Source organism: Dipodomys spectabilis, unplaced genomic scaffold (genome assembly GCF_019054845.1).
Source record: "Dipodomys spectabilis isolate Male_0828 unplaced genomic scaffold, ASM1905484v1 ptg000477l, whole genome shotgun sequence".
NCBI classification, from domain to species: domain Eukaryota; kingdom Metazoa; phylum Chordata; class Mammalia; order Rodentia; family Heteromyidae; genus Dipodomys; species Dipodomys spectabilis.
Genome location: NW_024871154.1, coordinates 2,902,162 through 2,916,295, shown reverse-complemented (window position 1 = coordinate 2,916,295; position 14,134 = coordinate 2,902,162). Strand labels below are relative to the sequence as shown.

At 41.5% G+C, this 14,134-nt stretch overlaps 1 protein-coding gene across 1 annotated transcript in view; it reads left to right on the top strand.

Annotated features, from left to right (window-relative positions):
- Positions 1 to 14,134, top strand: part of Dip2b (disco interacting protein 2 homolog B) — a gene marked incomplete at its 5' end in the record, with an annotated part of 89,659 nt that overhangs the window by 39,011 nt on the left and 36,514 nt on the right. Inside the window, 4 exons of the mRNA XM_042668803.1 lie at positions 3,016 to 3,096; positions 6,648 to 6,775; positions 8,810 to 8,924; positions 11,417 to 11,618. Of these exons, the coding sequence (XP_042524737.1) occupies positions 3,016 to 3,096; positions 6,648 to 6,775; positions 8,810 to 8,924; positions 11,417 to 11,618 (526 nt within the window). The remainder of the gene's footprint in view (positions 1 to 3,015; positions 3,097 to 6,647; positions 6,776 to 8,809; positions 8,925 to 11,416; positions 11,619 to 14,134) is intronic.

Genomic DNA, 14,134 nt, shown 5'->3' with positions numbered 1-14,134 from the left:
TACCTGCACTAACTCTTGAATACCTAGATATTTTGCTATTTTAAATCTTGCCTCATTTCTCTTTTTTTTTTCTTTCCCATTTTTCTTTTTTGCCATGCTTGGAATTAAATTTAGGACCTCATGTTAAGCCTGTATTGTTCCACTGAGCTATGTCCCCAGCCCTTATTCTGCATGTGTTTCCAGTGCCTATAATTTTTTTTTTGGGGGGGGTCCAGTCGTGGGGCCTGAACCCTGGGCCTGGGCACTGTCCCTCAGCTCTTCAGCTCAAGGCTAGTGCTCTACCACTTGAGCCACAGCACCACTTCCAGCTTTTTTCTTTTTGCTTAAGTGGTGCTGAGGAATTGAACCCAGGGCCTCAGGCATGCAAGGCAAGCGCTCTACCACTGAGCCAACTTCCCAGCCCGAGTGCCTATAATTTTCTTCAATGACTTTTCCTCACTAAAAACAGTGGTTGTAGTTGTTTGAAGTTGAGTCTTCCTAAGTTGCCCAGATTGTCTTTAAACTCATGATTGTCGTCCTGCCTTTGCCTCTGTAGCTGAAATAGCAACATGCCATCCCACCCAGCTTCAAGTCGTATTTGAAGATACTAGTAATACTTTATTATAGTCTTCTATACAAGGGAGTTGCCTATCCATGACTCTCAGACTTAACATCAAATTGCCCAGTCCAAGTAATGAAGACATTTTGAAATGTCCAGTATAAATATAATACTGGCAAAGTAGGAGAAAACTATGTCCTTGGTTTTATATTTTATCTAAATCTTAAGAGATTTAAATTTAAACCCCTTTTTTAATTTAAATCCCGAGAGAGTTTCCCAAAGTAATAAAGATTTCATTAGGACTAAATGGCTAGTCAGAAAATAAAAGTGCAGAAAAAAAAATTCAATGGATAGGGCTAGGAAGGTGGCTCAGTGGTAGAGTGCTTGCCTTGCATGCATGAGGCCCTGGGTTCGATTCCTCAGCCCCACATAAGCAAAAAGAAAAAAGCCGAAAGTGGTGCTGTAGCTCAAGTGGTAGAGCGCTAGCCTTGAGCTGAAGAGCTGAGGGACAGTGCCCAGGCCCAGAGTTCAGGCCCCACGACCAGACCCAAAAAAAAAAAAAAAAAAAGATAAAAGAAAAATTCAATGGATAGCTGGCACCAGTGGCTCATTCCTGTAATCCTTAGCTACTCAGGAGGCTGAAATCTGAGGACGACAGTTCAAAGCCAGCCTGGGCAGGAAAGTCGATGAGACTCTTATCTCCAGAAAACCAGAAGTGGTGCTGGGGCTCAAGTGGTAGAGCACTCTCCTTGAGCTGAAGAGCCCAGGGACAGCACCCAGATCCAGAATTCAAGCCCCATAGCCAACAAAAAGAAAAGGAAAGAAAGAAAGAAAAATTCAGTGTATATCCTACAAAATTAAGAAACGTGAGAGAAGGGTTGGGAGGGATGATTGAGGTGATATTGTTCAAGATGCACTGAATTGAATGGTAATTCCTTTTTACAGCTACTTAAAGATAATAAAAATTTTATATATATTTTTTAATTTTATTTATTTATTTTTGGTCAGTCATGGGGCTTGAGCTCTGAGCCTGGGTGCTGTCCTTTAGCTCTTCAGCTGAAGGCTAGTGCTCTACCACTTGAGCTACAGCACCACTTTCGGCTTTTTCTGCTTATGTGGTGCTGAGGAATCAAATCCAGGGCCTCATGCATGCAAGGCAAGCACTCTACCACTGAGCCACCTTCCCAGCCCCCAATAAAATAATTTTTTAAAAGAAAAGTGTTGGAAATGAAGCTGTGACTCAAGTAGTAAACCACAGCCTTGAATGGAAAAGCCAAATGAGAATATGAGGTCCCAAGCTCAGTGCCCCACTACCACCAAAAAAAAAAAAAAAAAAGTATTTTAAAATAAGCTACTGAGAGGAAGAGTTCTTTAATATGTGAGAATAACACGCTGGTTTTCCATCTTGCCATGTTCCCTGTTTAACCTGAGGCAAGTGACGCTCGCGTAGTCTCTCCTTCTCACCTGTGAAATGGAAGTGATACCCAGTTTCATGATGTTGACTTGACTAACTGAAACAAGACAACCTTTAATTTTTTAATAAAAATCAAAGGGGAAAATATGTCAGTAAAAACAAAAGATGCTTATGATAAGCCACTCTCAGAAGAAAAACAAATGGCCAATGTTAGACAAAGTAAAAGAAATTTAACCAAATGACAAATAAGGAAATGCAATTAAAATAACAGTGAGATAGATAGCTTTTGTGTCTACCAGATTGGTAAGACTGGAAATACAGTATTAACTATGGTAATAATTAATGGACATTCTAATATAGCATTGGTAGAGTATTGATCAAACAGTTTTGTAGGATAACCTATCAAAATTAAAAAGAACCATCATGCTCTGTACAGGTGAATAAACAAATACACCACAATAGTCATTAAAGCACTTTCATACTAGTGAAACTTCAGAATAATCAGCCATAAAGATCAGTATATTCTAGTAGCTACTGTTCCCTGAAAACTGAAGCTGTGCCAATCACTGAATTATCTCTGCCAATTTGTTTATGTTCCTTAATCTTTACTACAAACCTGGGAGAAGGGTTGAGAACTTAATTTAATGGCAAAAAAATAAAAAAGGCAAGGTACAGAAAAGTCCAGAAACTTACCCAAAATGAACTTCAGCCTGATTAGTACATACAGTCAGGACTAACTACAGAGACTATTTTAGAGTTTGCACACACTGGTTTTCAAAAAGTGGACTGGGTGAACTCTTACCAAATCAAAAGTGGATCCAAGTTATAAGAAAATGCATATGAGTAAAAACAGTATATACTGTTTTAAAGCACTCAGTATAGAGTGTTGTTTAAGTCCAAAGAGATAAATTGTAAATGTTTATCACTTACATGGATGGGATTATTGTTAGATTATGTAATGTTAGTTTTCCCAAAAGCATCTATAACTTTGTGTATTTTTAAAAAATCAAATACATTTTCTAAGAAGAAAGAAAAATTGTTTACCCTTTTCGTTGTCTTTTAGGTAATTCCAGTGAATTCTGCAGGCTCTCCTGTAGGAGATGTGCCATTCATCCGGTCAGGATTGTTGGGATTTGTGGGGCCAGTAAGTGATGCTCTCATGTTCATTTTGACACTTCTGATTCAAATACTTTAATTTACCACAGAATGAACTGAATCGTCCAGGGATGTTACAGTGCTATTTCACATCATTTAGAGCAGTTCTTACAAGAATATCATAAAAATGAATTGTTGTTTCCTTTACATCGTTCGTGTAATTCCTTCAGACTAAGACTTTTTTTTTTTTTTTGGTTGGTTGTGGGGCCTGAACTCTGGGCCTGGGCGCTGCCCCTCAGCTCTTCAGCTCAAGGCTAACACTTGAGCCACAGTGCCACTTCTGCTTTTTCTGCTTATGTGGTGCTAAGGAATCAAACCCAGGGCCTCATGCATGCAAGGCAAGCACCCTACCACTGAGCCACCTTTCCAGTTTCCTATTTTTAAATTTTTCATAATTTTTCACTCATATTTACTACTTTCTTTTGATTTGACTAACATGTTGCTGTAAGTTATGAGTTCTGGAAAAAGTTACCTTCAGTTGGAAAGGGAAGACCTCATATTTGATGTACAAAACATTTTTATACAAATCATCAGCACTATATGTGATAGTAAATTCTTTGAAAATGATTTATTTTTCAGCAAATGGTATTTACAGAGCCAATCAGAACCCACAAAGTCTTTTCCAAAGTGCTCCTAGTGATCCTGATGAGCACACAGATGGCAAAGGACCAGGTCATGAAGCCTGTGATGAGGCAGTGGGAGTTGGGATTTTATTTTGTAAATAATAGGTAGTCCTTATCCTAGTTGAGCCCATATCCCTTCATCCATCTCTGGTGAAGAACTCTTCACAGCTTAGCTTACATAAGAGAACATCTAATTTTACTCTATCTCTTCTCTACTATTTATGGGCGCTGGGGGAATGCAAAGGTCTAAGAGAACCACTCTCTTCACAGGGTAGTATAAAGCTTCCATCTTGACTTCTTTACTCAGAACCAAAGAATTTTCAGACCTAACTCCTTTTAATTTTCTACTCTACAATTAAGCTTTAGGATGAAGTTCTAACCATCACATCTACATTCCAAAGAACAGAGGGAAAAGTACATCTTGCTCTCTCAAAAAAATTCTCTGAAATTACTTCTCAGAATTTCTGCCTGTGTCTCATTGATCTGAACTAAACCCATGGACACATCTAGCTGTAAGAAAGGCTGAAATGCAATATTTTGTTGAATCATGCCCAGCTAAATATAAAGAATGGAGAAATAGGCCTGGCAATGACTGGCTCTCCTCGGGTATCTGGGATGGTCTGATGGCTTCTTGGGCATAGAGGTTCTGTCTTAGTCCAATCACTGTATGGCATTACATTGTGCTTATTAGTAAGCTAACAAGTGACATTCACATGGAGATAACTATTATATCATTGGTATATTTAAGTGTCCAAAACATAGAAAATCATTGATAAATGAGAACCAATCTAATTCACTGCAGATAGCACTGGAAAGAGTATTTATACAATGATGCTTTAGAACTTTGATGACAATTTTCTTGCTACTTTGTTATCTTGCTGAGAAAAAAAACCTCCTCAGTATTCATTAGATCTTTACTTACTAGTCTGATTCTAATCTTACCAAACAGAAACATTACCCTTATAAACCTAAAACACTACTCTGGAGGCTGAGATCTGAGGATCACAGTTCAAAGCCAGTCCTGGCAGGAAAGTCTATGGTACTCTTATCTCCACTAGAAAACCGGAAGTGGCACTGTGGCGCAAGCAGTAGAGCGCTCGCCTTCAGCTGAAGAGTGCAGGGACAGCACCCAGGCCCAGATTTCAAGCCCCACGACCGACACAAACAAACCTAAAATATACTATAATATTTTAATATGTGGCCGGGCGCCAGTGGCTCACACCTGTAATCCTAGCTACTCAGGAGGCTGAGATCTGAAGATCATAGTTCAAAGCCAGCCCGGGCAGGAAAGTCCATGAGACTCTTAGCTCCAATAAACCACTATAAAACCGGAAAGTGGCGCTGTGGCTCAAGTGGTAGAGTGCTCGCCTTGAGCCAAGCACAGGGACAGCTCCCAAGCCCAGAGTTCAAGCCCCATGACCGACCAAAAAAAAATTGTTTTTTAATATGTGAAGTTATTTACATAATAAAACTATTTTAACCTATGTTGAGTAGTAAAGAAATTCTCCTTTTTCTCCCCTTCATTCAACCCAGGAAAAGATACAAAAGATCAACTAATACATACTTGTGGCTGGGAAAATACACTTGTGTAGAGTTCTCAGTGCTTGTTTCCTTTGTTCCTCCCTTCCTTTCTCCCTCCCTCTTTCTCTCTCTGTCTTTCTCTCTCTTTTTCTTTTTCTTTTGTTCTTTCTCTCTCTCTTTCTCTTTCTTTTGCCATCCTGAGCACAGCACTTGAGCTTTTTTTTTTTCCCTACTCATTTCAAAGATGTTAAGATATGAAACATTTTCTTTAAAATCTATATAATGGGAAGCAGTGCTGTGGTTCAAAGTGGTAAAGCACTAGCTTTGAGCAGAAGAACTTAGGGACAGTGCCCAGGCCCTGGGTTCAAGCCCCATGGCTGATCAAAAATTAAAAATAAAAGCAATAAAATAAAACCCGTATAATATGTGAGATTGTTTTCTTTCATACCTTTTATTTTTGTGTGTGCTGGTCCTGGGGCTTAAACTCAAGGCCTGGATATTGTCCCTGGGCTTCTTTTGCTCAAGGCCAGTGCTCTACCATTTGAGCCACAGATCTACTTCTAGCGTTTTTTTGTAGTTTAATGGAAGTAAAAATCTTACAGAGGGTTGGGAATGTGGCTCTGTGTTAGAGTGCTTGCCTAGCATGCATGAAGCCTGGGTTCAATTCCTCAGTACCACATAAACAAGCTGTGGCCCACATAGTAGAGCACTAGCCTTGAGCCAAAGCAGCTCAGAGATAGTTCTCAGTCCCTGAGTTCAAGCCACATTACAGGCAAAAAATAAATAAATAAATCTCACAGGCCTTCCTGCCAAGGCTAGCTTCAAACCACGATCCTCAGAGCTCAGACTTCTGAGTAGATAGAATTATAGGAGGTGTGAGCCCACCAGTGCCCAGCTCATATCTATTTCTTATATTTTTGGGAGGCAGTACTAGGAGTTGAACCCAGGTCTATGCACATGCTGGGCAAGCACTTTTTTTTTTTTTTTGTCCCAGTCCTGGAGCTTGAACTCAGGACTGAGCACTATCCCTGAGCTTTTTTGCTCAAGGGTAGCCTCTACCACTTGAGCCACAGCTCTGCTTCTAGCTTTTTGCTAGTTAATTGGAATTAATAGTCTCACAGACTTTCCTGACCAGCTGGCTTTGAATCTTGATCCTCAGATCTCAGCCTCCTGAGTAGCTAAGATTACGGGAGCAAGCCATTGGCAACCCAGCTAGGCAAGCTTGTTTCCCTCCTTCCCTTCCTCCCTCCCTCCCTTCCTTCTTCCCTCCCTTCCTTCCTTCCTTCCTTCCTTCCTTCCTTCCTTCCTTCCTTCCTTCCTTCCTTCCTTCCTTCCTTCCTTCCTTCCTTCTGTTTAAACCATAAAAACTCAAAGTAAATCATTGTTACCATTTCAGGGTAGCTTGGTGTTTGTGGTTGGAAAAATGGATGGATTACTCATGGTTAGTGGTCGAAGACATAATGCTGATGACATTGTTGCTACTGGCTTGGCTGTTGAGTCTATAAAGACCGTGTATAGAGGAAGGTGAGTGGTTGGAATGTTAGCCCTTCTCACGAAACCTAAGTAGATCTTGGTGGGGTGATTTGATGGTGCTTTGTAGATTCTCTTTCTAAATGATTAGTTTGGTTTAGATGAAAAGAGTAGAAACGCAGCTTTCAATATTTAATTCACAGTGTCTGGTTCTTTGTCTATAATTTAGAGGAATGAGACATATCTACATCCTGTATTTTAGATTTGGATTGTTACTATGCATTGAGGAGGATTTTAAACATTGAACATCCTATATTTCTTCAGTACAGAGGTTGTGGCATTCAGGCCAATAGAGATACTCTGTAGGAGATTATAAGAATTTTTTTGCTTGTTTCTAGCTCAATTATTGGAGCATTGTAAAGTGGAATTTGCCATAGCACACTAGTGCTAATAATTTTAAATCCTGTGGACAAAGCCAGGCACCTTTTTTTTTCCTTTGCTTATTAATACAAGAAAAATATCTGCTATATATTGAGCAATTGATATTCATTCCAGAAGTTTACAAAGCAACTTTGGTGTCCCTTTAGGTTTTTTTAGTATTTTGGTCGTGGGGCTTGAACTCTGGGCCTGGGCACTCTCCTGGAGCTCTTCAGCTCAAGGCTAGAGCTCTGCCACTTGAGCCACAGTGCCACTTCTGGATTTCTGATGGTTAATTGGAGATAAGAGTCTCACACACTTTCCTGCCTGGGCTGGCTTTTGAACCGCAATCCTCAGATCTCAGCCTCCTGCTTTAGGTTTATTTTTAAGAAGGAAGTTAAATCCAAAAAGAACCAGCCCCCAAATTGTGTGTTCTTATAATGGTGGATGCACCCTCCACATGGAGCACTGGACTTCTGTCTCAGTCACAATGATGGCCCCACTCTCAGTACAATGCCTGGCACATAGCCTATGTTCCATAAGTGTGTGAGTGGATGCAGGCTGGCGAGCTGGCATATTTGGCTCTCCAGTGGCTTCCTATCCTCTCATGCATTCATTCTGTGAATACTCATTGGGTGCCAACTCTGGGCCGTTGTCCTTGGTGCCCTCACTCTGGGAATGCATAGCAGATGCCTGATCTCTGCCCTTTCGCTGTCATTGTGGGCACCAGACAGGAACCAGTTAGAGAAGTAGAGAACCTGGGAGAAGTGGCAATGTGGCAGAAACAATACATGGGGTGGGGGCTTGCTAGTATATCTATCAGGTGGTCTGGGAATGCCTCACTAGCAAGGGGACATTTGAGCGGAGACCTCACTTAGAACCCCTCCATCCTCCCCTCTCCCCAGCCTCCCGGGCCTCGGATCCACCCTTGCCTGTGTCTGACTCTCGCTCCCGCTCTCTGCTTCACTACTCTGCTCCAGGCACACTGGCCTTCTTGCTGTTCCTCAAACCTGCCAAGCTCGTCCCTACCTCAGAACCTTTTCGCTTTCCGTTCCTTCTGCCCGGAATCCTCTTCCTCCAGATCTTCGCGTGGCTCGCGTCCTCACCTCATTCAGGTCTCTGCTCCAGTGTCCACTCCCCAGGGAGGCGCTCCCCAGCCACTCCCCCCTCCACCCCTCTGTCCCAGTGTGCTTTCTGCTGCGCAGCACGACACGCAGCCATATCCATATGTTGGTTGGTTCTGTCTCAACATGCAATCCCTGATGTTCATGACAGTGGGGTGTTTTCTTGTTTGTTTTTTGTTTTGTGCTGGTCCTGAGACTTGAACTTAAGGCCTGGGTGCTACCCCTGAGTTTTTTCACTCAAGGCTGGCATTCTGCTGCTTCAATCACAGCTACACATTTGGCTTTTTGATGGTTAATTGGAGATAAGAGTCTCACAGACTTTCCTGCCTGGTCTGGTTTCAAACCTTGATCCTCAGATCTCAGCCTCCTGAGTAAATCCATCTATTTTAAATGAGTTGATTTGGATTTTGATGATAATAGTTGCACATTTCTGCTAAACTACTCATTTCTGGGTTCTGTGGTGGGCGGTCTCTCCATAATTCCAGTTAAGCAGAGAAGTAGCTCTCATTGTGAAGAGAGTCTGATGTGTATGATCTGTCTTTCTTAGAATTGCTGTGTTTTCTGTGTCTGTATTTTATGACGAGCGCATTGTGGTGGTTGCGGAACAAAGGCCCGATGCCTCCGAGGAGGACAGCTTCCAGTGGATGAGCCGGGTGCTGCAGGTAAGCTTACTTGGATCTGTGTCCAGTGAGAGGTGGCTGCCACCATTGCTTAAGCACTTGGGTTTTGTTACTGTGTTGTATTTTGTTTTGTTTTTCTCAGTCCAGTCTTAAATTCAAAATCCTCCTGCCCCTTCCTCCAGAGTAGCTGGGATTACAAGCATAGAATACCACACCCAGCTTGTAAACACTTTCTGTGATGGGTCAGTTATGTTACCTAATTTTTCTTTCTTGCTGATCACTGCTTAATCTACATACTGTTATCAAAATTAGATAATAAAGTCACTAAACTGACTTGCCTCGGTCAATTTATGCTGCAGTATTTCCTTCCCATGGAAGATTTAACTGTGTAGAATATGTCTCTGACAGCAATCAATTCACTTGTCAGCAGTTAGTCACATATAGTCTTAGTACATGCCAAAAGTGGTGCCTTGCATATAAGGGCTCCAAGAATATGTAAGACAGTTTTCTTTCTCCAAAGGAGCTTCATTATTAGAGAAGATGCAGGATGAGGTAAACCACGAGGAGAAGAGAATAACTCAGGCTTACTGTAAGGAATATGTTTCTAGTGAGGACCAGGCTAAAAGGATGGAAAGAACTTGGGCTTTATTTTCTTTAAATATTGTGTATGTATGTGGCTTGAACTCTGGGCCTGGGCGCTGTCCCTGAACTCTTTTATTCAACACTAGCACTCTACCACTTAAGCCACAGCTCTGCTTCTGGCTTTTTGGTAGTTAACTGGGAGATCAGAGTCTCATGGACTATCCTGCCTGGGTTGGCTTTGAACCACAGTCCTTGGAGTTTTGAGTATTGCATTTTAATCCAAGCGTATAATATGTGTACATTGGCTGTAGAGTAGTGTATACAAATACCCCAATTTGGGTTCCAGATAAATTTCCATAAACTGTACCTGGATGCTTTGTCTTTGGTTTCTGGTTTTATGTCCTTGAAGTTAGAACTAGAACACAGATATCAGAAAAGTGATTTAAAGAAAACCTTCACAGCTGAGAGTTGGTGGCTCATGACTATAATACTAGCTACTCAGGAGGCTGAGATCTGAGGATTCCAGTTGAAAGCTTGCCTGGGCAGAAAAGTTCGTGAGACTCTTATCTCCAATTAATCACTAAAATGCCTGCCAGAATTGGCATTGTGGCTCAGAGTGGTAGAGCACTAGCCTTGCATGAAAAAGCTCAGGAACAGGACCCAGGCCCTGAGTTCAAGCCCTACAGTACTGACCAAAAGAGGAGTGGGGAGGGGAAACCTTTACTTTTGGAATTAACTTGTTCAGACCAATCAGCAGTCATTTTCAAGAGCTTATCTTTAATGTGCCTTTCCAAAGCCTAACTCTTTTATTCATTTTACATTTATATTTATTAATCTTTGTCATATATACTTAAAGTATGTGAACCAGTAGCAATGGTCATGAAAGTGCAGAAACAAAGGCAAGAAAACAGTGATGTGGCCGGGAGCAGGGCATATAGCAAAGGGTATGGTGGCCTACAGTGTTCATTGTACCCATGGGCCTTGCCTGGGTGTTTTGTAAAGGGGACACATGGTAATAAGGTGAATTACTAAGAGGGGGCCCATTCAGAGAGTTTCTGTTGTTTCTGTCATAAAAATGTGTTGCTTCTATTTAGCATACATCAGTATATTATATAGGTAAAAAATTTTCAGGGTTGGAGGTGTGACTCAGTTGGTAGACTGTTACCCAATAAGTGAATGCGTCAGGTATTGAACCAAAAGTAATAATAATAATAAATAAATAATGAAGATTCAAACAAAACAGCTGAGCATTTGTGGTTCATGCCTGTAATCCCAGCTACTTAGTATCAAAGCCAGCCTAGGCAGAAAAATTTGTGAGACTCTTCATTTAATAGGCAAAACAAAACAAAGATAACAGGTTTCAGTGTTATCATTTAAGAGCGAGCATATTGGAACTGGTAACTCAGTATCCATCTCTGTTCATTTAGATTGTGTCCTACCTCTTTTCTGTTGCTCTGTGCCAGAACTGAAAGATGTATGGGATTAAAATGATTACCTTTAGGTCTTTGAAAATGGGATCTTTGGACAATGAGATAATTTTTGTTTTGTTTTGTTTGCTATTTGAGACAAGGTTTTCTGACTGCTGATTATAGCTCTACACCACCATGCCTGTGCATGAAATCTTACTCTGTCTAACAGATTCCAGAGCTGTGGGCAGGGATGGAAGGGAGAATCTAGGGGAAAGTAAAGGAAGTGGCAACTTTGTCCCCCCTACAAAAAATGTACTCAATACCTGACTTACAAAATGGTAGTTCCTGTATAACACCTTAATAATAATAATAAAACTTTAAGTGTGAAGTTTAAAGAAAAGAAAATGATTTTGTACACTTGTAATTATGTTAGGCATTAATACAATGTTTGTTTCTGGAAAATCAATCATACAGTAAAATAATGGATTATGTCTAATGTAGTAAGCATAATTTCATTGAATATTTTTCTCTCTGTTTTTCTAGGCAATTGATAGCATCCATCAAGTAGGGGTTTATTGTCTTGCTCTGGTGCCTGCCAATACATTGCCAAAAACGCCACTAGGAGGAATCCATATATCTCAAACAAAGCAGCTGTTTTTGGAGGGTTCTCTCCATCCTTGCAATATCCTCATGTGCCCACATACATGTGTGACGAACTTGCCAAAGCCCCGGCAGAAGCAACCAGGTAATAATATGCTAGCTGCTTAGCTATAACATTAAAATATAACTTCTAGAAACTGAAGATTCCAAGCGAGATTCTGTCTAGAATTTACAAAAATAAAGAAAATAAGAATAGTATAAGCTGACCAAAACCAAGAGGGATCAGTAACCTGCACAACAGGCTGCTTGGGTTTGCCACTGCCTCTCTTCTGAGTAATTTTCTATAACATGCTTCATTTTCCCCTGAATATAAAGTATGGGTCAGGAGGATCAAAAGAGGCTGGGAATATGGCTTAGTGGTAGAGTGCTTGTCTAGCATTCATGAAGCCTTGGGTTCAATTCCTCAGTATCACATAAACAGAAAAAGCCAGAAGTGGAGCTGTGGCCCAAGTGGTAGAGTGCTAGCCTTGAGCTAAAGAAGTTCAGGGACAGTGCCCAGGCTCTGAGTTCAAGCCCCAGTACTGGCCAAAAAAAAGGATCAGAATTGCACCGGGAGGGTGGGAAAGTAGCTCAGTGGTAGAGTGCTTGCCTTGCATACATGAGGCCCTGGGTTTGATTCCTCAGCACCACATAAACAGAAAAGGCCAGAAGAGGTGCTGTGGCTCAAGTGGTAGAGCCTAGTGGCTTGAGCTGAAGAGCTGAGGGACAGCTCCAGGACCAGAGTTCAGGCCCCACGACTGACCCCCCCCCCCCAAAAAAAAAAAAGAAAAGAAAAAAGAATTGCACTAGGAGGGGAGGGGAAGGATAGCAGGGGAAAAACAAAGGAGAGGGTAACAATGATTGATAGGAATTGTACTCATTACCTCACTCATGTAACTGTATCCCCTCTGTACAGTATCTTTACAATAAAAAACTTTAAAAAAAATAGAATTTCACTAGGAGAACTAGAATAAAGCCAAGTCCTTTATTCTTTTATAATAAAGGAAAATTTCTGATAAGAAGAGCTGATATTTAATGAGTACTTATTAAGTGCCAACTACTGTTTAGCATGCTCTTAGCTACTGGAATGAAAGTTCAGAAAAGATAAGCATCATTTCCCAAACCACATGACCAGTTGGTAGCAGAGCTAGTGTCATACTTACTGTGATAAAAATCCATTTTTGTTTGTTTTGTTGGTCGTGGGGCTTGAACTCTGGGCCTGGGCGTTGTCCCTCAGCTCTTCAGCTCAAGACAAGTGCTCTACCATTTGAGCCACAGAGCCACTTCCGGTTTTCTGGTAGTTTATTAGAGATCAGAGTCTCATGGACTTTCTTGCCCGAGTTGACTTTGAACTGTGATCCTCAGACCTCAGCCTCCTGAATAGCTAGGATTACAGGCATGAGCCACTGGCGGGTGGCTAAAAATACTGTTGTTGTTGTTTTCTTATCAGTCATGGGGCTTGAACTCTGTGTCTGTGCACTGTCCCTCAGCTCTTCAGCTCAAGACAAGCACTCTACCATTTGAGCCACAGTGCCACTTCCAGTTTTCTAGTGGTTTATGAGAGAAAGAGTCTCATGGATTTTCATCCCTGGGTTGGCTTTGAACCATGATCCTCAGATCTCAGACTCCTGTGTAGCTAGGATTACAGGTGTGAGCCACCGACGCCCGAAAAATCTGTTTGAATCATTATGCTATACTTGGTCTGAATATGTTGTGTCTGCCTGCTTGGTTGGCTGCATAGGAGTAGGAGCAGAGCAGTTTGGAATGATGGCATCAATGGGTGGAGAAGATGAGAGGATAACATGAGAGATTGGTATTAGAGAAAAGTACAGAAAAAGTAAAGGCCAGTAAGGGGACGATGTGCTACATAACAAGTGACCCTAGAACTCAATGCCTGGAAATAACAGGTGTTTGGTTTTCACTCATATAGACCTGACTGGCCCAGGCTACAGGGTGGGATGAGAGCTGGTCTATGTATCTGCTCTCTGGGGGTCCGGTAAGCTACCTGGACCATTTTTTGCAAAAGCAGATGGCAGAGGCAGAGAGACCAGCCAAACCAGCAAGCACATTTTAAAGCTTCTGTACCTGTCACAACCTCCTAACATTTCATTGCCTACAAATTAGTGCATGCTCCAAATTGGTGGAACAGAGAAATATACTTCCTCCATGTGGCCTCAGCTAGCACAGGAAGAAAAAGAAGAATTCTTAGAAAACTGTTTACCACAGACTTCCATAGCTGACTAGGTCTGCTAGGCAGCCTGGCTTGGAGACGTAAGTTCTGAGTCATTCTTCCAGCAAGTCTTTGCCTTTAAATGTATTTTCTAGAAATTACACATATTATTTGATTTTTACATAGTATTCACTATACTAAAAAATACAGTCTTTATTCCAGGCATGTGTCCAGCTAAACACTGAGTTTGTGTTATTGAAAGAAGAAAGGAGACTAGGTCTGGAGGTTGATAAACAGCAGTTTGGGGAAGACAAACAGGGGTATTTACAGTACAGCAGTGTTTGCAGTCAGCTTCCTGGGGCTACTGCTCTCGTAGGTTTTCCATTTGACCCATAGATTCAAGAAGTACACAAGGAGGGGCTGGGAAGGTGGCTCAGTGGTAGAGTGCTTGT